The sequence below is a fragment of the Colius striatus genome, chromosome 3, assembly GCF_028858725.1.
Source record: "Colius striatus isolate bColStr4 chromosome 3, bColStr4.1.hap1, whole genome shotgun sequence".
In the NCBI taxonomy this organism is placed as follows: Eukaryota; Metazoa; Chordata; class Aves; order Coliiformes; family Coliidae; genus Colius; species Colius striatus.
In genome coordinates this window covers 65088852-65114892 of record NC_084761.1, presented here as the reverse complement: position 1 = coordinate 65114892, position 26041 = coordinate 65088852, and the positions used below count along the sequence as shown (strand labels likewise).

General features: G+C 35.3%; 1 protein-coding gene across 3 annotated transcripts; it reads left to right on the top strand.

Annotated features, from left to right (window-relative positions):
* Positions 1-313: 313 nt before the first annotated feature.
* PDLIM3 (PDZ and LIM domain 3) lies at positions 314-25168 on the top strand. 3 transcript variants are annotated; one of them, XM_010208808.2, is made up of 8 exons: positions 314-540; positions 6205-6356; positions 9199-9283; positions 15197-15264; positions 18911-19174; positions 21671-21798; positions 22865-22976; positions 23589-25168. In XM_010208808.2, the coding sequence occupies exons 1-8, from the start codon at positions 448-450 to the stop codon at positions 23776-23778; spliced, it is 1092 nt and encodes a 363-aa protein (XP_010207110.1). In that variant the 5' UTR covers positions 314-447; the 3' UTR covers positions 23779-25168. The 3 variants fall into 3 exon arrangements, with proteins under 3 accessions (XP_010207110.1, XP_010207109.1, XP_010207113.1); XM_010208807.2 differs by having other exon boundaries at positions 21671-21801; XM_010208811.2 differs by lacking the exons at positions 15197-15264; positions 18911-19174 and adding an exon at positions 14571-14758.
* The last annotated feature ends 873 nt before the right edge of the window (positions 25169-26041 follow it).

Below are 26041 nucleotides of genomic sequence, written 5' to 3'. Positions count from 1 at the left end.
ACATACAAAGTCAGAGCACTGCATTGCATAGCTAAAGCAAGCACCAACAATGTTATCAACATCGTATCAAATGAGCAACAGGGTTGCTTTAAGAACCCAGGACACTACATCCTGAAGCTCACTGATTGTCAGTCTGTGGGGCCGCCAGAGCAGCAGATAAAGCTGATGTATTTGTTGTAAACTTTCCAGCATTCAGGCTTTATTTGTCCGAGTTTGATACTCCCCTCTGTGGGTGGAGAAGCTGAGGGACTGGCTGACGTCATCCAGAGAGTAAGGATAAAGTACAGTGCCCGCAGCTGTGGGATGAGTAAAACTTCCTAAGAGGTATATAAGGTCAGCTGCCCTGTCCGGCAGGTGCTCTGCAGAGAACACTCTTCCTCCTACAGCTCTGCTCCTCACACAGACCCAAGGAAAACAGACCAATAATCTAGGGGAAAACTCTCCACAATGCCACAAAATGTTATTCTACAAGGACCGGCACCCTGGGGATTCAGGCTCTCAGGAGGAATAGATTTTAACCAACCCTTAATCATAACCAGGGTATGTATTTTCTGTCTTCTTTCTATTTATTCCATTTATTAATTGTTGCAGATATTTGTCTTTCACCTGTCTGGAGTGCAAAGATGCAGATGAACCTGTGATTAACAAGTAGCTGCTAGCTCTGAGGAGAGCCAACAAATGAATGCTAACAGTTTTTACAGGTTTTGTGAGACATGTTTCTGGGATTGTTTTATTGGGCTAAGAGATTTTAACTACATTTCTACTTACGCCTCAAAAATTAAATTCAATTGCCTTGGTAGCAGAAAAACTCTGGCATTATTTCCCCAGGCATTCAGATGAGAAAATTAGTTTCGAGCCTACTAAAAGCCAGAGTCCGCTTTTATCGTTTTCATGACTAGCCTCTGTAATCACTGGGGGAGAAGACTGCTTGGCAGCAGCTCCTCATGTCTGGAAGTCTGTGCTTTGCAAACTCCATGCCAACTTTACAAGATTACTCTGACTCTCATTTAATTAAATCAGGTTCTGATTATCGCCAGCAAAGGCAACAGCACCTCTTTTACATATGTAAAGGTTTTCACTTTCATGAATGTTAAATTGATGAATTATTAGGAGGTTAGTCAGTCCTGAATATGAAGGAGATGGTTCTTCAATGTTTTCTGCCATATTTAGAAACAGACGATTTTCCTTCCTTCCCTAATAAAGGGCAAGAATTCTAGCCTTCATTTTTTCATGGACTTTAAGCTATTAATTCCAATTTATTTAAGAAACCAATTACTTAATGTTTGGACCATATAAACGAGTCACCTGACCTGCATTTATAGATACAGATCTAATAAAAAACCAGGATATTCATTTTGATCATTTGTATATTTTGAAAATTGTATTAAATGCATCTCAGATTTGGATTAGTTCACCTTATATTTTTTATGCTTTTCAGAACCTCAGACACACCGAGTGTGTGTTCCCTAACCCTCCACATCACCAATGCTTTTTTTTTTCTTTTAAAAGCCTTGCACTATGACTCAATATATACACTATGCCTGGTATTAAATAAACGTCAAGAGCCGTGAAGGATGGATACCACTGGTGATGCCTTGCAGTAAATATGCTTCTAAACAAGAGTCTGTAGAAAGTTCAAGAACTAGTCTTTCACATATTATACTAGTGAAAATTAATTTCATTTAATCACCTATTCTGATTTCATATAAGCATAAAATACTTTACTTATTTTAAACAGAAGTAAACCAGAATGCTACTATTTGACTATATGTGGCTTCCTAACAAGTACTCATAGGACATAGCAAAGCCTTTGGAGAAACAGGAGACAAAACCATTGAATAAAAAAGGGAAACAATCTCTGTATGTTTTGGGACCTTCTTTGCCTTTTATGGGCCTCCAAAAGAAAAATAGTTTCCATTATCTCCTGTGAAAAATATCTTAGTGGTGTCTGGTTTGTACTTTCTTTGTGTTTAGATTAAGTGCAATGAAGTTTAAAACTGCAATAACAAAGGATGTTACTATAAATGTAACATTCTAAATAATAAATTATTTTGCAATTGACTCATACCTACCAAATGCTTCACAAGACATAAGCCATTGGTTTCTAGTACAGTACAGAAACACTCAAAGTGACATTTAAAGTAGAACTACGAAATAAAATATATATAGGAAAAAAACATGTTTAAGTTTGTTATGGCTCAAGATTGCTGTAAGTTCAAGAATATTAGTGGTAGATTTGTTTATATTTTGTTGCCACCACATACATTTGGAAGAGCCTCTAAATAAGTATTCATGCAGTAACCCTTAAGAAGTAGTAAATATTTCCCAAGACCCTTATGCCTTACTTTTGGGGACCTAGGTATTCCTTTCATAAAAAGTACCACCAGCAGCCTGTTCAAATTTGGCTTAACCATCCTGACAAGAAATAAAAATATTAGCCATTAAAATAATAAGTAGAGAATATTTGTTAACACAATTTGAATAAAATAATTGGACAAGTATTAAACCTGGTTTGCTATAGCCTTTGTTCAATATGAGAAAGCTTTTACCAGGATTTTTCAAGAGAGACATACACTGTAAGAGATCATCATCCACCTATGTAAAGAACAGATCAAAAACCCATCTGCAATTTGTTCTGTTGTTTTGACTGTTTCAAACAAATGCAAAAACCACAGATCATGATGACTGGAAAAGGAGGAAGAACAGGAGGGGACTAAAAATAGACACCCTCAGATTCTATTAGGGTCAGAAACAATGAATTAACAAGAAATAATGAAAACATTTCTTGAAATCCTTAGAACTTTACACAGATGCAAAGAAATAACATCAATGAAACTGGACAGCACCCTAGTCTTAATAAAACTAAACAATGGCAGATTATTCTAACCAGAAGATAACATTTGGGGTTAGGCATTTAGAGGAATGCAATCTTAGAATTTAAGCCACGTTGAACAAAGCATTACAGGAACAGCCGAAACTTCTAGAGGTTGAAGAGAATGGTGAAAAAGTATCAACTCTATATTTTGGTTCTATTTTAATATAAACCTTTACAGATCACAAGGCAAGTGTTTATAATGATTTTATAATTAGCCACTCTGTTTGCAGACATTCTTAACTCTCTTCAGAAAACACAGAACCAGAAGTATTTGTGATGTGCCATGACGAGCTTCACAAGCACTACAGATAGGTTTCCTTCCAAGTTTCATAGAAGACATTGCTCCTTATGTGGTTAAATGGCTAACTAGTGTTTGAGGACATCTGAATGCTCACCATGTATCCCTCTATCCAAATCTGAGATACCTAGCATATGGGATCAACAGGCCACAGGCATGTCCTAAAGAGTAAGGCAAGAATTTTCCCAACGTGCCAATAGAAACTACCTGATGAAGTCAGGATGAGAAAGCAACAAACATTACTGTCATAATACAATTCTAAGTGTTCACAATACACATTAAATGTGTCACTAAGGTTCCTCAAGAAAGAGCATCACTTATATTACTGAAGTATCCAGAATATCAACGTTATACTCATGAAATGGTGTAATCTTGCAATGCACAGCCTGGTCCCTTCCTATGAAATGTAGGTTGCAGTACTTTTGCTTGTCCCCCTTTCCCATAAACAACAATCATTATTTTCCCCCTTAAATATTGAGAAGAGAGGGTTGGCACCTGGCCATATTTCTCCTCCTCTACCCTAGCAACAGATCTCCAGCTCTTTCCATAAAATCTAGGAAGAGCAGATGAGGAAAAGGATTACACAAGGGCAGGTAGTTTCGCACCCCAAAAGGACCTGACAATTAGGGCTCAGCACCTTCATCAAGGTGTTAAGGCCCAGCAGACACATCCCAGAAGCCTAGCAATAGTCAATTCAGCTAAGGAATAGCAAAGAGAGACTCCTGGCCCTTTCCTCCTTGCTCCCACCAAACAATGGTAACCCCATTCAACCACATAATGCTATCACTGCAGCTGGTGACATTATGTTAAGAAAATAAAAGGGCTTATGTCACATTATCAGGAATACAGAGTGGATTAGGTCCTACTAGCAGCACAGCTGCAGGGGAACCTACAGCCAGACAGATATGCTACTTTATAAGGCAGGATCGTTATCTCAGTACATCACTGTGGTATGCCACAGACCCAGCAGATGATTTGTTCAGGCATGTAAAAAGAACGATCTACCGAGTAACCTATATAAGGGTTATTCAAGCAAGCTTACTCTTTAGAGACAACCATACCCATTTGGGGTATTAGAGCATCAGTCACACTGAAATACTAGGAATTCCGCTGCAGTTTGTCATTCCACGCATGTCCACGACATGCTAAGCAGAATCAAGAACCATTCCAGGTTAAAGCAAGATGTGTGATCTCTACCCTGTCTTATTACAAGAATGTAAATGGTTTCAGAGTAGTTCATTTACACTTGAAGCTGTTGAAGTTTGAGAAACAGATAATTTCAGAGACTTCACACTTAGAATTTATGAGCAACTTCCTCAAATCATCCTCAAACATATTATTCAGCCACCTTAACACTTCATTAAGCACACAATACACAGTCCATTCTTTTGGTGGGTGAGGGAATAAAAGCCTCTAGGTGGCCACAAGTATCCATTTGGAAAGTTTGGCTGACTTCATAATAGCACATGCACTGCAGTTTATTACAGTGAAATAAAAAATAAGTTTACATACTTGAACGCAGGAACAAAAAGCAGGGAAAAAAAAGTTCTTTGAATATTCAGACACAGAGACAGCTGGAAAGAGGAAGTTCTTGCCCTTGTTTCAATAGTAATACAGTGCAATACGTATTGAAAAATAATACTTCTATTTGGCTTTTGCAGTGGCAGTACTGTCACCTTCAAAAGCAGCAAATGTGCCAAGTTCACCATAGTTGTGGTTCAGAACGTACTGGAGGTATACTGGGCAGTTTACTGTCTTCCTCTGCTAGAAAACTGGGAAAGACCAGAACTGAAGAACATCTCCATAGCACATTTTCCAGTCCTCCATGACCCTTCATTACTTTTAATAATTAGGACAGTGCTTGCTTGGGCTGTAGCAGAACTCATGGTGAGAAAAATTCTCTCCATTAGCTTTTTTACTTCATACGTGGCACAGATCAGAGAACTGCTCCTCTAAGTAAGACTATATTGACATTTTTGTCTTTCACGTCAATCCATTTACTGAAAAAACAAAAGCAACTAGTGTTTTTTTAGTTGAACCAACCTGTTCTTTGATCTGCTGTTTCAGAAGGGCTGAATTCCAGAAGTTTGCATGCTACATGCATCAATTTCATCTTGCTGTCTTGGTTATCAAAGGTCATTTATAATGGCAATAAACACTTAAGTGACCTAAATCCCACCCAGTGACCAAAGACCTGTTTAAACGGTGTGGTGGTATAAGTCACCTGTTTGTAAATAGATGCCTGTAATTCTAGAACAAGCTTTAGAAGCATCTAAGGCAATAGCCTCTCTAAAATAGTTACGTTGCATTTCAATCTTCTACACATCGTTAAAGCAGTTATCAACAAGACCAAAAAACACAAGTAAAGAATGGACTATCTCTATGAATATCATTGATGGTGGCATACTTCCATGAGGTATGTTAAAGCTAAGCACTTTAAGGAGTTCAGGGTCTGGATTAGACATGAATAAAGAAGAAAATGTTGTTTCAGTGTTATTAATATATTTCCAATTCCATAGCTATACAATATGACAGGCCAGGCTAGCAGAAAACATGCTAACTGTTGTATTTGTCCTTAAATGTCATAAGTCAATGGCACATCGTGCACATTAACATTAAGTAACACAATTTCTTAACAGTTCTAGTCTTCTGCTAGCACCTGGAGTTGTAAGGGAAAAATTAACTTGTTTTTTAAACAACTTACACAATGGCAGTTGAGACAGAAGATTCAAAGACATGTTACAGTAACTATAGAAATTGGAGCAGAACCTAATGCAGAAGTATGAACAAAATTTCCATCTAATTTGAAGTTATAATGAATAATGCATTTATAAGGTGATCTGACAATAAAACTACAGAGAGACTGCCAAAATTAAGAACTTGCTGTTTTGTAAGCAACCATACAGCTGTTTACAGGCCCCCTCCCTTCTTCCCAAACTCCATAGGCAATAGGGAAGCACAGTGACATGTATTTTCTCTATCTATTGTCATGTATGCATGGTGCTTCAGCAGTTAATTGTTGTTTTTTCAGATTACACCTGGAAGCAAGGCTTCAGCTGCCAACCTGAGCCCTGGTGATGTTATAGTAGCTATTGATGGTCTAAGCACAGAGAATATGACACATAATGATGCCCAGGAGAGAATTAAAGCAGCTGCACATCAGCTTTGTTTGAAAATAGAGAGGTATGTGCACGTATCTGCTTACTTCTGAAAGAAGATATACTTGTACAATCAGTTGGGTTTTAACTGTTGTATAATGTAACTATTTTAAATAGTTTTAAGAATTTCACAAAACTTTTAAAATGACAAGTACCCAGAAGGCTCACCCAAGAAACTCCAGATCAGGCAAGGCTCCCCAGTACATTTTCCTATGCACAAGAAGAACAGCATCCCTCAGGCTACCCTCCACATTTATTGAACTGTTAACCATACCACCTACTGCCTCTGCTGACTCCAGAAGCCAGTAAACAAACAGTTCTTCGTATATTTTTTTAAATAATAAAATCCTCAGCTACCTGGCACCTCTTCAAGTCAGTAACTACTCCTCTGCTCCAACACTCCATCAGCCATAGGTGCTTATCATTGCCTTCTGCTATGTCACAGATGAGTGATTAAGAGTTTGGATCACTTAAAGAAACACCGACAAAGTTATTAGCAAAAGTTATTGTAATAGGAATATGTAACAGAGTTACTTAAGAATTTGATGGCAAGGTTCACTTTACTACTTACTGCAGGGAAGAAAGATAGAAGGGGAAATCAAGTTAGGGTCAATTAAGAATGATAGGAACAGAGACTGGGGGCAGAAAGGCTAAGAGAGACCCTCCCATTGAGTCACAAGGTTTGGAATGGATCTCCCTGCTTTCTACACTCTTTCTCATAGAGGAGTCTAGGTGCAGCTCCATTCAAACTCAGTCTCAGACTTGGTCAAGAATTTATGTCCAATGGAATTAATACAATGAGTAAAGAAAATATGTTTTATGACACTTTATCATCAGCCAATTAGCAAAATTATTGAATTTGCTATAATCAACTCATTGATTTAATTAATAAATAAAAAATAACAATGTTTACACAAGATTTATAACGAAGCTTCTACATCAAATCACACATATACACACAGGTATAGAGGGTAACCTATTTTTCTCTGGTTTTGTCAAATATAAGAAATTATTGGTACCAAAGGGTCTTTAAATCATGAATCCTAAATCCTTAATCTGCACAAAACCCAAATGCAGTGAATTACTCACTGTCCTCCATCATCAGCATTTGTCAGCAGAAAACGATGAGCCCTTCATCAGCATTAGCCAGCAGAGAGTCTTGGAAGTTGTTGCAAACTCTTGCCCTGAAAGGTGTCCCAACTCAGAGGGGGAATCAGGGATACAACCTGCTGCAATCCCAGAGAGCTCAAGGACCTCACTTTAGGACCACTATTTATAGGATCACATGATGATTGACTTTGGTCAGCAATTTTTCATTTTGACCACAATGCTTGTCAGGTAACTTTTACATCTCCCAAAATGGGCTACAAGCCAGATAGCTGGTGTCAGCGGTACATTTCTCAGGCAATGGGCGTTCAGATACAATTATGGAGTGCCTAATCATCACTCTTCTTGCAACTAGGATAACAGAGTACGGGATAGTCTTGACTCAACGCACTGGTAGCAGACACAAAAGAGGCACAGGCTGTCTTGGTTCACCACAAGGGCAATTAAGACAAGAATACAATGTTTGCTGGCTCCAACACACCCCAGGGAAGGGGATTTGCACCACTGCATGCCCACAATCACAGAGAAAGCTGCTAGTATATCCTCCCAGTCAAGGAAAGAAACATCATAAGGGATGACAAAGGGGGTGGCTTAAAGCCAACAGCTTTGGTCATATATATTAAACCAAATATAGGATTCTCAAAGCAATGTTCAAAACAAAACTAAAAAGCCTCTCTTACCTGAGCTGCAGGAATCAAGAAACTTTTTGTGTTCATTTCTCTCAACTAAAGGCAGCAAGAGAAATAACTTGCATCTTCACATCTCCTGAGTGTGCTCATCCTTTAATTGGAATCATCTGGCACAGTCTCAGCTACCTTTAGGAATCAGACAGCTCTGATTGACCTGAGGCTCTCAAGGAGGCACAGTACTTTGTTACAGCTGGCCACAATATTTCTTTCCAAATACAAAAGGTGGGGTGGTTTGGGTTTTTTTTAAAGCAGCATTGTCTGATTACTGGAGCACATACTAGGGTTAAAATTTGCTACAGTTAATTCTAGGTTCTGTTACACATTGATATATGTAATTTAGTAACCCTCTTAAGAAGCATTTTTCAAAATACAAGTGGAATCATGCCTATGAAATATGTGCCTATTTTAAAAATGCTAGACATTTGTATTTATATAGCAAACAACACCAGATTGATATTTAACATTAGTTTTACACTATTTTAAAATTAGCTGCCAAATTTCACTTTTCAATGAAAACAGAGTTGTAACTGACATTTACATATTTGCTATCTCTGCTTAGTGACTGAAAAAATCATCTGTGCAATTTACAATTGCACCGATATTTCCCACTCATTTACACTGAAAAGCAGGCTTTGCATGGATACTATGGTCACACACACACACAAAAAATGTTGTTCTGGTTTAAGATTATTATTAATATAATCACTTATTTGTAAAAAATAGTCTAAGGACCCAACACTGATCCTTATCAACCATTAAAAAACAACACCATAAAAACTTTTATCAGTTCAGGTCAGAAAGGTATCATTTCCCTTTCCCTTTGGTAACTGCTAACAAACTATAACCCATTGTTCACAGTATATATAATCTTTTAAAAAGTAAATATAGTTTTAATATATTATATTGTCTACATGTAGTACACATTATACATAATTTAATTTTTTTTTTCCATCAAAATACAGAAAAGCATAGAACCAACTACAAATTTTCAAGCTACATTATGTTTTACAGGAACATACACAATTCTATAGGAACTCAAGATATCTGAATTCTGCCTGCCTTTCTTTCTAGGACAGGAACTAAATTATGGTCCCCACAAGTTTCAGAAGATGGCAAAGCACATCCCTACAAGATAAATTTGGAAGCTGAACCACAGGTATGAATCGTTAAAGGTTACCTAACCATTTCCATTCACCTTTTTACACTCTAAGTGATCTCTCTTGTGGTCGCTAAAATTCGTTGAAGAGCACTTCATTCATTATCTGCCAGTTTAAGCTAATACAAACCATCATGATTATGGTATGTATGAACATCATTTTATCTGACTGGATGTTTGTGATTCTCCAATTATACCTGAAACAAAATATTAACAAGTTACAACACATTCTATTTTTTCTTTAAAACTGTATATATCACCAGAGATTTACTACGGAAAGAAAATATCTCCTATTATTATAATAGAGTTTAAGTTGCTTTAACTCTTTTAGATATTCATTATATGAGGAAATTCTTCAATAAGAAATAAATGTCAAGTACTAAAGTAATGCACTCATCACATCACAAAAGTAACGGTGCTGGGTCTCCTTATTTCCATACATTTTTATACTACACCACAGAATTGAAAGTTACAAATTTGTACAAAGCCCATGTACTGATCAATAAGCAAACCACTCACCATTTCTGACCAGCAAAATCTTGATCCTTATATATGACCAAAGCAAACACGATACTTTGAAATCCCACTCTCTATTCAAATGTACGCCCTTGCACAAAGCTATGAGACAATGTCTCCATACTGTTAACAGTTACTGTCTACAAATAGTGCTTTATTCTTTTGTCGTTCCTCTTTAACCCACATGAACATTTGCTGTTCTTTCAAGAGAGGGGAGGGAAGACCATTCTGTGGATCCTGGAAGGCCAGGATCAAAGCAAGCATGTCTAAGTATTTATTCTGTGCTATCCTCGAAAAAATGTAAGTGCAGATTCCATTTCAATAAATCCTAGGCAATAAAAGCTTCCACGAATTCTGTTTTCATGGAGACACTCCCAAGCATGAATATGGCATTTCAATGTGCCAATTCTCCCTCCTCTTTCCAAGCTAAAGTCTTGTATTAAGTAATACAGCAAATTTCATCAGAAATAACAGAGCTTCTTCAGCAGTAGGAGATGGTATAATGAAGAAACAAAACTATTTTAAATGTGTACTTTTATGAGCTAGGATACACATAAAATAAATACCAATGGAAAAAATTCACTAAAAAAGGATGGATGACAGGAGAGTAATCCCTTTGCATGAAAGCTGCATTCCTAAAAAGGGTAGTTACTTAAAAATAAATCACAAGATTTCACTAAGCGCTGTTTGGCAGACTATTGAAAAGTAGTCTCTGCTGGGCAAACAGAATATCTGTTTATTCTAAGTTAAACAGCCAAGGCAAATCAGGAACACTAACTATGTTTAATAAATAATAGGCTCCAGAAAGTAGCAATGCTTGTAAACAAATATATTCCAGGGTTGATTTACGTCTTAGATTAAATTTTTCCATTCAAGAAAATCCATCACTCTCATCTCCCTATGGAAAAAAAAAAATAGCCTTTTCTTCTATGATTACTGAAATTTTAAATTATATTTTACTGAGGATGTAGTCACAGTGAAAACATATCTAGTAGTGAAAATGGTACAACATCAAAGATTCTTTAACTTCAAATGACACATCATTGCAGTGTTTAGGTCATATTTGAGCTTACTGAAGTCCAACAATAGAGTCACTGAAGCTGAAATGAATGGAGAAAAATCCAAAAGCAGGACAGTGTCACTTCAAATGTATTTATCCAAAAGTATTGTACACACTGACAGAAAATAATTGAGTTCTATAAAAAGCATTTCCTCCAAGTATGTAATAATTAAAATTATTCACAGGGTCATAGATGTTACAAATGCAGTAAGATGTTTTTCATATTTGCCAGATAGATATCATAAAGGGAAGTCAATAATTTAAAATATATAATAAGCCAAATAAATAACAATAATAGATGAAGACTTACACAATCTCCTTAGTATCTAATTTCTGTTTGCAGTTCTGTTTTAAATGTTTCTCTTGAAAGCTGCACATACCCATGTAAATGCCAGCCACCTAATTTCTTTAGCCTGGAGCAACCTAGAGAATGATGCATAAATCATACAAAATAGTGGACTACTGGAAGTATTACTAATACAAACACATCATATTCTGTATAAAAGTAATTTAGAATATAGTTTCTCAAAGAATATAATTATGAAGAGAAAATAAAAGACTCTAAATACCAAACTCTATCATAAAATTATTTTCACAATTCTTTCTGCAGTCTTGTCAATGTAAAGGAATACTAAGACCTGTAAATATTTTCTCAGTTACTATCCCCTATAATGAATTTGTTTCTATTACCACAGCTTCTTCATATGTTTTTATTTGGGCTTTTATTTTTCACTTCTGTCTTTGCATTTGAACATTTTGTTCAGTGTGATTAGGTTCTTGGCCATGAAAGATGTTATACATTTCTGGGAGACAGAAATTTACTATATACACAGATAAGTACAAAAATTAAAAAACCCAACCCACTATTCTAAAAAGTAAGTTTATAGTTTATTATGACTTACAATCAAGTTTTGAAACAATATCATTGTGCCAATGATGTTTTAAGGACTTACTCCCTCTTCCATAATAGCATTCCATAAAAATATTTCAGTCACATGATACCTCCAAAATGTAAACATACAAGTACCGTCACAGCAATTATCCTCACGGAATGCCTTCATATGGTCCCTGTTGGATGCATTCCAGAGACTCTGGGAGATAAATTAATTCTATTCCTCATACCTATAGCCTTCAAAAAGGACGTTACTCAGCTAGAAAAGGTTAAGAAACTAAATAATTTAATTTTCAAATATTCCTGATAAGGAATTTCAGTAACCTCCAGTTCTCATTTAGCTTTTGAACCAGTGGAGGACTTTTCACAAATTCAATGAGATCCAATAAACAAAAGAGCTGGACTATTTTCGCTGCTGTGTGCTCTGTCACTGACATTCTATATGACTAGATGAATTTAAAAGAAAATGGAATTTAAGTCTAACTAACTGCAAATACCCATTTCACAGCTGCTACATTTTAAACATTATTATGGTGCCACATGTCTTCTGTGCTGTTCATTTGTCAACAAGAAATTTAAAAGGGGATGAAATTAAAATGTTTACAGTTGGTTTTGTTTGTTTTGTATCATACATGGACTTAAATCAATTTTTAAAACTTTGACATTAATATCTTTCATTAAGTAGTCATGATCCTAAACATTAGTAGATTACTAATACATTTTGTTAACCGCAACCCAGTTGTGACAGGCAGAAACAAGGAATTGCAAATAAAATCTTCATGCTCATTCATCTGATTGCTGCTTTCAGTAGCCTCTTACAGTGCAATGCTGCTAAACATTTTCATTTAATAAAACTGCTTTTTACTGTTTGCATCTTTTGGTTGCACAGTCTATATATCCATGACTTTTCTTTAGGTCTGTTCCTAAACGTATTTCTGAAACTATTGTTTTAAATGAAAGGAAATGGCCAATTCACATGCAGGTTTTTATCATTTTAATAAATTATTCACCAAAACTTTGAACAGAGACTTGGTATCGTCTGAGAAAGGAAATAATGTTCTGAGTTATTGAAAAGAATCTACAGATGTCAAAAAGCATCCATGTTTATCTCTCTAATTTTCTCTTACTATCTTGATTTATTCTGTGGATTTGAGTAGTCAAATACTTATTTGGGGTTCTGATAACAAGTTACATTTTCCTAAATGGAATTTTTTTCTGAGATTCCTAAAGGCTAAAAAAACTTTAAAAGGGCATTTCTGCATTAAAAAAAAAACCTCTCTGTTTAGAGTTTTGTATAGCTGAACAAGGAGATTGGTTTACACAGCTTGCAAGACATAAGTGAAAGACCACGATTGCACCTGAATAATTTTGAAGATGTTGAGTATGACACCATTAAAAACATATGACAGTAAATTCTACATAGTGATTAAGAAAAAATCTCAAGTATCTAAGATGTAAGCTTGGACAATTGGAAATAAATCTCATTCAGCAGTATCAGAACTTAGGCTGTCTATAGGTCACGTGGCACAGTGGGATAACATAAATACAGAAATGGTCTATAGTATTGTGGGTGTATTCCTAGTACAGCAATCACACTCAAAAGCTAAATCTGAGAACATAGAATTACAGATTTCTATGAAAATGTAAGTATTAATGGCCTGTGTTATCTTAACATTGCAATTTCAAATCTCTAAAGAGGAGACCAATTCAGATTGTAGAATCCTATCTGTTAGGAACAAAAGCTTTATATTCTATATGGATGGAATTTCAAATGCTCTCTCAGCACTGTCTCCAAGGAGGGCTGGAGGACATCAAGACAAGGTGACACACTACAGCAGCAGATGTTCCTCCCGTAGCACAGAAGGAAACAGCATAGAAAATCCTCTCAGCGGATGACAATACTATTTTTTTCAGTCTGTTGATTAGAGATGGGGCTGAGCAGATAGCAGCTCAAAGGAAACTGTACCAAATATGCACAATACAAATACATTTTCTAACAGTCAACAGTCTTTATCATTCCTGCCCAGTCACTACAGGATATAAGTTATCTGAAAGCTCATCACAGATTTTGTCTTCAGATCTTATCCTTATGAATCCTACAACTGGAGGAAATCATCTAGGCCAACAACAAACAAAAATATATTCCATAAACAGACAAATGGAGGCAGAATTAAGTCAAATTTATCCATTTCTGAGTTTTACTAATCTACTATGATTTTAAAATATCTTTAAATTACATGGCATCATAATTTTTGACAAACAGGTATGCTTCAGGTATGGAATAAGTTCAGAAGAATGTCCTCAGTCTGAAGTACATTTCTAACTATTGCAGTTAAAAGAAGTGATAGAAATTATGCATTTTCTAGGCAAGGCATTTATAAGGAAAGCTCTGTACTTTTGCAAATTTAGACTCCATCAGTATGCAAAAAAAAAAGCAGAAACCAGAGATTAGCACTCCAGCAAAGCAATTAAGCTGAGTATGCATAAAATATTTCTAAAAGAGGAACATAAACAGAGCAAAATCTAGACAACAATATAACATGTTATTATAATATTCATTCCTCTTGTTTCTTTAATTGCACAGTATTTACAAACATGGGGCAAACAGGTCTCAAGGCAGGAAAATAATAGTCTCTGGATGTTTATGGTTTAAGTAGCATATAGAAAACTCATGGAAAAATATAGTACATTTGCACCAGTTAAAAAATATCAAAGTTGCAAACATAAAAAAAGCAGAATTAACAATACTGATGTTTTATTCATTACTAGCTTTGGTGTGCATTGTAGCTTTGTGTATTTTGTCTGCCTACCATGTACAGGAATTCAAGCCTATTGGTACAGCTCACAACAGGAGGGCACAGCCTTTTGTTGCAGCAGCAAATATTGATGACAAAAGACAGGTAGTGAGCTCCTCCTATAATTCTCCAATTGGGCTGTATTCATCTGGCAATATTCAAGCCGCTCTTCACGGACAACTGAGGGGTCTCATCCCTAATTCATCACAAAAGTGAGTACTGTTATTTACTTATAATACATAGTTGGTTGTCGTATGTCACTGTCTGTTCTGTTTTCAATTAAAAAGTCCAGCTCTTCTGTTTTTTTCCAATAATCATCAGTTTATTGATTACCCAAAAAATGGTGATAAATGAATTTTTTCCAACACAGAAAACTATCCATTCAGCTCTGTAGTAGCTACACTGTGGGTAGCTAAAATTTTTGCTTTAAATTGGGCTTCAACACCACCTACCATCCTTCTCTCTAATAACTGCACTTTATTCTCAGTGTTTCAGAACAATAAAGTGATTGCATTTTGAATACCAGGGATGCACAAACTAAACAGGGTAACTTCACAGTTCCAATTATAAAACTTTGTTGGATACTTTTTAACTAGAAATAAGCATTTTTAGGCCAAAAAAAAGTTATTTTGACCCTCTTTTTTTTACAGGATGTGAACTACTTTGAACACAAGCATAATATTCGGCCCAAACCTTTCATAGTCTCAGGCCGAAGCAGGTTATAAACTCTGAATGCTGTGCTGGATTTGGATGCATGATATTATTTTTTTAACAGATACTCACCATCCATATTAATAAAATGGACTGATGCATTTGAAATTTACTTACAGTGATATATATCCTAACACTGAAATTAAAAAAAAAAAAAAAAAAAAACAAAACTAAACACAAAATCATTGAGTTGCAGATATCAAACTTGAAATTCAGCTTTCTATTTCCAAAAGAAAGCAGGTCCACACTTTACCAGTTACACTCATGAGTCTGAAATAACTGTATTCATGAACCTGATTCAGTTTACAGTGTAGCAACCAGTATGTGGCACTCTGAAACTGTTCTGCCCAAATGCAAATATACATAATTTGTTAACATTCTAAACAAAGCATAGCTAGTTATATAACTTATAATCCAGGCTATTCAGAGATTTTAAGTTTGCTTACAAGAACTATCTGATACCACTGACGTGTAAAACTCTAAAATGCAGAAAATCTTATATATTTACAACCATGATTTTAGTGTAAAATTACTCTATCGTGTGACAGCATTAAGTTAATGGTTGGACTCTATGATCTTAAAGGTCTTTTCCAACCTAAATGATGCTGTGATTCTGTGATCACGACTGGGGATGAAATGCCTCATTTGTTATTATTTACATTATTAAATACAGAGATAAAAAAATGTAAACTGTGGCTCAAAATGCAAAGAAGCTCAGGAGTGCCTGAATGGTGCAATATATTGTGATGCTACCCTTTATCTTTTCTAGGAGAAGCAGTTTTTAGCAGTACAGTATAGTATTCTCTATTTCCTTCTGAAAGTTTAAAATGCCTGCATTTCAATTATACTAATTTAGGTCTGATAAACTAGATCAGAAAACTAGGATAATTGATTCCTCTGTACAAAGAACAATCCCATATGGATTATCAATTTTGTTAGACGTGTTAACTTTTTCAACCACCTGAGTGATAAAGGGGAGACTGTAGAAGATGGATGGAGTTCCAACCTCAGACAAATAAGGAGGGTGACAAAGTCTGATGAGGAGAGCCTGAGGGAGCTGTGGATGTTTAGCCTAGAGAAGAGAAGGTTGAGAGGAGACATGATCACTCTCTGTAACTACCTGAAGGGGAGTGGTAGTGAGGTGAGGGTTGATCTCTCCTCTCCAGTAATGAATGATAGAACATGAGGAAATGTGTTCAAGTTGCACCAGGGGAGGTTTAGATTGGACATTAGGAAGAACTTTTTCACCAAGAGGGTTATTAAGCACTGGAACAAGCTGCCCAGGGAGGTGGTGGAGACAGCATCCCTGGAGATATTCAAAAGACACGTAGATGAAGTGCTGAGGGATATAGTTTAGTTTAGCGATTGGCTTGGCAGTGTGAGCTGAGTGGTCGGACTTGATGATCATAAACATCTTTTCCAACTATAGGCAGCACTTACATACTGTAACTCAATGGACTTTTGGACCACTAGGTACTACTTACAGGTACCTAAATCAGATTTATGGAGATTCAAATGAGGATATCAAGAGCCTAATATCATAATTCAGAAATCTGAATTATGCAATCTTTTCTGTGAAAATATCAAGGTAAATGGCTACTTTCCACCTTGTCAGATGGGGAAAAAATCTACAAAAATTGACCTGACAGCAACACAAGTTTCAGAGCTTCAGATGAGCAAGACTTGACACGTTCTAGCAGTGGAGAAGCCTGTGTTTATGAACTGCATAAATTCTGATGCAGGGTGTTACATTGGCAAAACATAGGTTGTCAAACTGTTTGCTACTTTTTCATCATTTTGGCTCAATATATATCCTTTGCTAAACACAGCAAAAAAACAAACTGCCACCTTGACTGTAAATGTCACTTTAGGACAGTGAGCTGAGGCTAAATAGGACTTTGAATTTAAAAAAAAAAAAAAGAGCTAGTTCTGGACTGAGGGTGTGAGCTAAAAGATGGGACGTCAGCCAAAATATTAGACCTTACTCTGGTAAAACTAACTCGAAATGACATTTAATATATCATTATATTTTATTTCTACTTAGAATTGATTCCATTTTAACATTACTTTGGCTGCTAATCACAAGAGTTGTACTTTTTCTAGCCTTTTCCCACTGCTTTCCATTTACTAACACTATCAGCACTGACAAAACTTATTCTACTGTAGGATCTAAAGGTGGTCTTGACTCTTCTAAAGGAAAAGACTGTAAATCTGTAAGTTGCCTCAGTGTGATTTTCTTGGCTAACTCATGCTAGGGAATGATGCAGAACTGTACTTTTGCTTTAAGGCTTGCCTACCATTTCTGGAATTAGCTTTCTTTTGGTATGTTTTTTGACAGTAGAGTATATTTTTCCCTTTTCATTTTTGAGAAAGTGGTCCTACACAAATTCCTCTCTAAATCAAAGGGAGAATTGTGGGTCTCCTCCACCCCAGTGTAACAACTGGGGGGAGTACTATGCTATCAAACTGGGAAATAGAGTATTCTCCCAGGTTTAAACAGAATCATTTTGCTTGGAAACAACTAACCATAGTCCTGATATGCAGGTTGGAGGAAAGAGATTAAGTATTTATCATCTCATAGCTGTGAAAATCACATAAATGGTAACTAATGACTGGAAACCTGGGTTATGTGCTGTTACACAAGAGTAAAGAAATAACCCATAACAAAGAAAGTCTCTGCAGTGCTATGGAGAGAAATGTTCAAAATAGTGACACTGAAAAATACTTAGGGCTTAATGTTCACACTATTTTAGCAATCCTTTTCCAGAGATGGCAAATTGGTGTGCAGTAAATTTACTTCTGCAATGTCAATCAATATTCATATTTCTAAAATACTGTAGATCTTTTTTATCATGTATCATTTATGTGTAAAATCTACTTCAAAAGCAGTGAAATAAACTCTCTGAACGCATATCCATTGTTCTTGTGAAGGACCACTTTACAATCTACTGGAAATACTCTAAGTTAGGAAGGCAAAAGTAAGTCTGTCTGGTTCAGTATCTATTCTTCTTTGAAATCTTCAATAAATATTTAAAAATATTCATTAACCTGTTTTTAAAGATTAATAAATATCTTACTGTACAATTTAAAGTAATCTAGGAAATGTCACATTTATTATTTTACACTGCTTCATGGTAGTCTTTTCAATTGTGGATTAAGATGGCTGTGAGATACAGGACTGGAAGGGTATGTCCAAGATTCCAGTACTGCAGGTGCTCATTCTATCACTGACGTGGACAACCCACAGATCCTTTGTATGCTATACTTTTGTATATGTTAAGAATTACTCACCTAGAGCAAGTAATTTTAGGGAGGCTTAATTAATCCACAATACAATCTATCGTTAAAAATATAAAGTAATTGGTGATAGAATTATTCAGTCTAGCACAGAATTTCTGCTTTCTTTAAAGGAAATGCTTGCCAGAATTTTAAGGACTGTTTTATAAGTGGCATTGGTACTTTCTATAGAAAAATACCTTTCAGTGAATACACCTACTTTTGCTTTTCTCTACTTTCTGTACTTTTGCTTTTCTGTATTTGTTCTATTTATGCTTTCAGCCCTATTAACATCACCATGTTCCTGTACTTTTTTCTTTATTCTCTATAATTTCATATGCATTGCACACTCTTCTGTAATCTGGCTATTAACACAGCGGATGCAGCACTCCTTCGGGGATTGACTGTGGCAGTGGACGCAGTACCCCTTCTTCAATTAGCACGGTTAGCTCTATCTGCCCTACTGAGCTGAAAGCAGTGTCTAAGATGGCCCCAAACATTCCCTTGGAAATGGAGCTTCCTGGTGTCAAGATTGTACATGCACAGTTTAACACACCTATGCAGTTGTACTCAGATGACAATATCATGGAAACACTGCAAGGTCAAGTTTCTACAGCTCTGGGGGAAACACCTGCAATAAGGTAATTAGAGCAGTATCTTTAATATTCATGAATATACAAACTTAGCATACACCAAAAATCATGAGCTTTAATAAAATCACACTGTTACTACAAAAAATGGGTGAAAGGATAGAGAGAACCTAAGTCATTAAAGCCACTCAATATTTTCATCAAAATGTTAGTAATTAATGACTTTTAATTCAAAGTATGGAAGGAGTCTTTCAGAATTAGCAAATAATTATTTCATAGGGAATAATCTTACATTTGTAGCTAACAAATAAAAACTGATGATACTATCTGGACTGTTAGCGGACTGACCACTCCAAATCAAGATTCTGATTCCTCCCAAAGTTCCAAACTATATTCAGGTTGTGAAGCTTAGGAAAACTTGTAGAAGTTTGTAGTGTTCTAGACACTTAACTCCCATTCAGCACACCTCAGTCAGTATGACTAGATCTTGTTGAAAAAGATAATTGACTTTGTAGGTCAACTAATCCAACTCCAACTTATGAATTTTATCCATTGCAACGACTAAAAATCAGGTATGAACCTTACATATTATGGTGATTATACAATTAAGAAAAAACTTGTATATGTGGATAACAATGATTATACAACAAAAAAGCACTATTCATTTCTTTCACGAGACAACTCATTCACATTGCTTTGTCTTTACTTTTGCATAACAGTAGTGTCTTCTGTTTTACACCGGTACTTAAGTTAATAATATTTTAAATAAGCAATAACCACTGGCACCAATGAGTCTTCTTCAGCACCTTGCAGAATTGAGCTGTTACTAACCATAAAACTAAATTATATAGAAATATTAAGTTCCCTCTATCTGACTAAGAAAACTGTAGTTCATGAACTCTTTGCAGAGTCATGATACTTTACTGCATGTACATTTATCCTCAATCACAACAATTAGACAACAATAGAAGAAAACTCTGGGCTTAATCCATGATTAAGACAAGGCAGAGTAATTAGATTTCACAAATATCTGGCATTCTGAGGTTGAGAACTGACTCTGCACAGGTTTGAAATGTGTCTTTTTTTGTGAGATGGGTTTTCACTACATAGGCATTTAGAAATATTATCTCACATCTTTGTATATGATTTTTTTTCCCTTCTGTATGTAATTGTATTGTTACTTGCTTGATGTTTAGAAATATTTTAGTAAAGAGGAGAGAACCAAGAGTCTCATTAGACATTGGTGATAATTTTAAAAACTAAGTTCCTTCTATTCGTTAAAAGCTTATGACAAGAGAAGAAAGTGGTAGTTTCTTCATCAGCTTAAAGATGAGTCAGAGAAATCTGATGAAGATGTAAACAATTAACACAAGCTACAGGGGTCACTGCCCAACTGGCGTTGCTCTTACTGTGCCACTTGATAGCTTAGCTGCTACTCTGGAAAACAAACCATATAAAGCAAAACCCAGTCTAATTCCTTGTGGAATTAGTTGCTTATTTCTAGTGGAAACTTACCTAAGATTTAACAGACAGTAGGAAGCCACTTGTAACAGGAAATTTAAACTAGATATGTATGTATATATCAGTGAGATAGCAGACTTCATTGAAGTAAGTTTTGGACCTTTCTGATTAGTCCCAATAGTAGTTTGAAATTTAAAGATGTCCCACTTGCATTCTAATTCCTGTCAGTACATGTAGTCACCTACTCCTCCTCTCAACTACTTAGGATGTTAGTTATAATGACCAATTTAAAATATTAAACCCAATTTAAAATACCTTAAAATATTCTTGACAAAATCTTTGGCCGATGGGTCATTGGAAATTCAACCATTAACTGCTGTTTGGAAAATAATTTGCTTTATATTTTTATCATAAAAGTAGCATTACAAAAATGTCCCATTCTAATTAAGAAATAGAATTTTCATCATCAGTGTTTACCTTACAATGCTTCCTATTATGCAATACCTACCTCACTATTTTTGTCATCTCCGTAAGTTAATTAACAATTATCTTAGCCAAATAACCACTATATTCACTAGCGATTGAGACAACTTAGAAAAGGAAGAACACTATGTCAGGATACACTCCCAAACGATTTGTTTGCTTGGATTTTTGCTGACCTTATGTAAAGATACAAGGTGTGATTTTAACACTCTTGAGGCCAGCTACTGTGAAAATGGAAGTTCTGTATACTGTACCAAAGAGCACCTGGTAAAATAGCAGTTGATTACACGAGTGTAACTGCTTTGAGGTTCAACACAGGTACCGGCATATTTTCAAATGCCATTAGAGTCAGAACAGTTAATTACAGATACACTTCCATGAGTCTGGAGATTTGTTTTTGTAAGAATTACAAATATTATTTATTTCCAGGAGTTTTTAGATTAAGAGGAGCCTATACAAAGCAATACCTACCTGGAAGAAAGAATTATAGAAGCATATTGTCTTTACATTTGTTTCCTGGTCATATTCTATGCTTGGTAGAGCTATTGCTTTAAAGTTATGTTTGTTAAACTGCTTTATTTGCTATTCCTCCCTGTGATACAGTGACCCATCTCCCAACTCACTGCCTCAGTCTGACGTGTACAGGATGCTGCATGCCAACCAGGAAGAGCCCAGCCAACCTCGCCAATCTGGCTCCTTTAAGGTGCTCCAGAACTTAGTCTCCGAGGAAGGTGGTTAATAATGACATATTCTACCTGTTCAAAGCATTTTTAAATGTTTGTGTGAAGAGAGAATCTGAACTATAAGAATTTTTGAAAGTCCAACTAATTCTGAATATTATAGATAGCACAGCAGCCTTCTAACATTCTTCCTGCTTGCTTTTATAGTTAGCAGTCTCCCATGTAAATAAAATGAGGGTGTTAGCCACATTTTTCAGAATTTCTTCTCAGATTTTAACATTATTAATGTACAAAATTTATTTTAATCAAATGATAAAAAGTTCTATGCATATATTCATGACACCAAGAAAGAAAACAACCTCTTCCACATCCGGGAAAGAGAAATTGAAACCAACTCCTAAAATAAATTTCATTCATCCCCTCATCATTCTGAATAAAATCAGAAGAGGGCAATATAATTTACAGTCATATTTCATTTAAAGGAAGAATTTTGGAAAATTACATTAGTAAAGCCTGAAAATTTGTTATATTTACAATAAGTGTAAATAATAAAGTACAACCAAAATTAATCTAAAAGGTATATAATTAAAAATTTCATTTTTATAGCTCAATATTTACCAGAGAAAGTATAAATACATCTAACTGTACATATATACCATTGTGGGAACTTACTTGACATTTTCTTGTATTTTACTATAATTTTGTATTCATATCATATTATTAGTCTTTTTTAATTCATTGTAGTTATACAAATAAGAAGCTTTCTAACAATAGGTCTTGACTATGTTATGTTGCTATGTTAAAGCCAAATTCTTCTCTCTACTGTTATACCCAAGATCTACTGTCAGAGAATTAGATGATGTACACGAGACAGAAAGCACTATATATATATATATATATAGTTACTTTTGTACTTGCTTTTTAGCTACAGCTACACAGTACTCTTCCTGATTCCAGAAAGGTAGACTCTGGACGACTAAACTTTTATAGAGAAACTTAATTGTTTGTTGATGTAAGTGAAAGTCTGGAAATACATCTGGAAGTGCATTTACAGGAAAAGTACTTCATCAGATGTTTTTATATTAGCCTGTACCTAACAGGATTGTTTTGGTTCTAGATGGACGCCCTGTGGGTACAAGAAGTGTGAAAGCACCTGTAACAAAGTCCCCTAGTGCCATGCCTGGTGTCCAGAAAGTGCCACTGTGTGACAAATGTGGGAATGGGATTCTGTAAGTAGTTTCCTTTTAGTTTTAGAAATACCTAGTTCAAGTATATGTCCTCAAACACAACCACAGACTAGAGGCACAGTTTCCGGGTGATGGCCTTGGTCTCTATCTGCACTAGTACAAAAATGCTTCTAGTGAACAGTGATATAGAAATATCTTGTTCTAAATCCCAAATTAATAACCCATACCTTAGACACTTTCAACACAGATTATGTCAGTTTTGATAATGTACCATCAAGGCCTTCATTAAGATTTCTCAGGACCTTTTGTAAGTCAATCAGGGATACATAGATAATGTAACCAGTAGTTACTTGTCCTGCATTGTGTCAGGCTGTGAATTCTCAAAAGTTTCTTGGTAGTGTAAAGCATCCCTCTCCCAACGCAGTGGGAGTACTCATAGAGCTCTGTGGGCCTACTTTAAAACTACCATACTCCTAACTGAATGACATCACCAACTTCACCCAAGAACACAGATAATGATGCACTCAGAGAACACTGCGATTTTTAAACATAAAGATAAACACCTAGAACTTACTTTGTGTCATACTGCAGTTTCTTCTTTACTTTATATTCACATTAACTAATTGTTTTTTCTCTTTTATTGTTTTCATATAGAGGAACAGTGGTGAAGGCACGTGACAAATACCGGCACCCAGAATGTTTTGTGTGCTCCGATTGCAATCTCAACCTGAAACAAAAAGGCTACTTCTTTGTGGAGGGCCAATTATACTGTGAAGCTCATGCACGAGCTCGCATGAGGCCACCAGAGGGATATGAAGCAGTTACTGTTTACCCAAAATGCTAGTCTTACCATAACACACAAGTATATGCATGCACATGAAAAGCCATGAAGAGCTTAGAACTGCAGTACAATTGTCAGGACTTCTGCCTGATTCCAAAATAGCAGCTTTTAAACCTTTATTTGTTGGATTCTGAGTGAGGTGGAAGTCCTCGTTAGGCAGCAGTAGTATATTATACCAGTAAAATTCTGTTAAAATACTGTCTTTGAACTTGCCAATACAACTCATTGAAATATAAACTAAAACAGCTGTACTGGAATAAAAAAGTGAACCAGTGAGGTATTACATGTTTACTACAACATACAACTACATGCTGTAATCAATTTTTAACTTAATTTAAGCATCTGTGCCAACACTGAAGCCATCAAAGTGTTACAGGCTGGGCCCTGACAAGTGTAGGAACTGATGGGTGATTAGAAAAGCAGCTATTTTACATGGATAATACAAAACAAGCAGTTGTTCATGTGTGCTTCCACCATTTATTACTCAGCTACCATTAATGTATGCCAAAAATAGGTTTTGCTTACTTTGCTTTGAATTTGAGGTTATATTGACTTAATTTTCTGATACAGCCGCTATGATAAGGAATACATTATGTCATACAATAAAATGGCTCGTATACTGAAGACAGTTTAGTATGAAGTAAAACAGAACTTCTACGCTGTTTTAATGATTTGCAATGGTATCAGCTTTCACATCACTTAGCAGAAAATTGTGCTGAGGCTTGCACACACATACATTGATTTTTTTGGACAAAAAAAACCAAACAACAAACCACAGTCTAATAGGAATTCACTGCAAACTGAAAGGAAAAGTAAATTTAAAAACTTTTCTGATAAAAATGGTACTGTTTTTTTTGCGACTGCATCTTTCCACATCCATAATAGAAGCAATTGTGAAATATGACCATAATACCTTAAGTGCTGCTAAATTAAAACTTGACAACTTTAAAAAGACACATTAATTAAAATATGCAAATGCAAAAACTTTTCTAAAAAGCCTGGTAAAATCCTAAGGAAAAAAAATGAAATAATATAGTTTTCAAAGCAATTTCTGACAGTTTTTAAGGGCTATATTGTTTTCAGGTAGGTGCCAGCTACACATACACATCTGACCAAAAAACTGAACCTTAGGATTTTAAAAAAACATCAATATAACTCATAAATGATTTATTGGGGTATTTTGAACCTGCTTTAAAGTAGAAAAATCTAAAACGTTTTATATCAAGTCTACAAGACTAGCAGAAATTAACAACTCAGTGCCAAATTATCTCATATGCTTCTTCCATTCTACAATATAAGAAGTTTAAATTGTAAAAAGAATATGGAATCAAAATAAGAAGCTGTACATACTTTATTTCAAAAATTCTGATAAATCTTGAAGCTTGAAATACAATGTCCAATACAATTCAAAGACTTTTCAAAATGTCTTAAAGTATTCTTTCAGAATTTAAATGTTTTTTTAACATGTATATGTCATTGCATTTATAATTTATGTCTGCATATCAAAGTAGACATTTAGAAAGTGTTGAACCAATTTAAAGATTAGTTCCTTAATTATTTTTGGGCAAAACCATAATTCTACTCCTCATGTATCACAGAGGCTTTGTGTAGCATTTATATTTTTCCACTGATAAAGCCCAAAAAATAAATATGGAAAACTTTTTGGAAGTGAGAGTGCATACAATGATTATTTTTACAAACCTAAAATATCACTGATGTTTTAAAATGTTTGTTCATTTCTTTGTGGAGTAATCAAAGGTAAAAATAAATTTACTACATATGATAAAGATTCTGTTTTTCTTCTCAATTGGTAAGAAAAATTAGAAAGCCTGAGTGTCAAGTAACTGACAATAACAGAAGTTTGGCATTTTCGGCCCGACAGGGGAGTATGCTTCAGATTTATCAAATTGCTGTCAAGAACAACATACAACTTGGTATTTGAGTATATAATCTGGGCAAAATTAGCTTTCTAAAACTGAATGAGATCATGTGCTTTCAAAACTGAAGAACCAAAACCACATTCTCTTTACTGCTTGTAAATGTGGGGGAAATCTTGGAAATGTAGATACAAGAACTGTTAGGTTAAAAGAAAGTCATGGAATGTGACCTGATGCCAAAATTTCAGAGAAAGTTCAGTGGTACATCATCACATGGTGCTGTTTTGAGAGATTTGAGCTTGGACAGGACTTTGATAGAATCTGAAGGTAGGTCTATCTCATTACAAGAATAGATCCATGTGAAAACCTTTACACTAATGGAACATCAC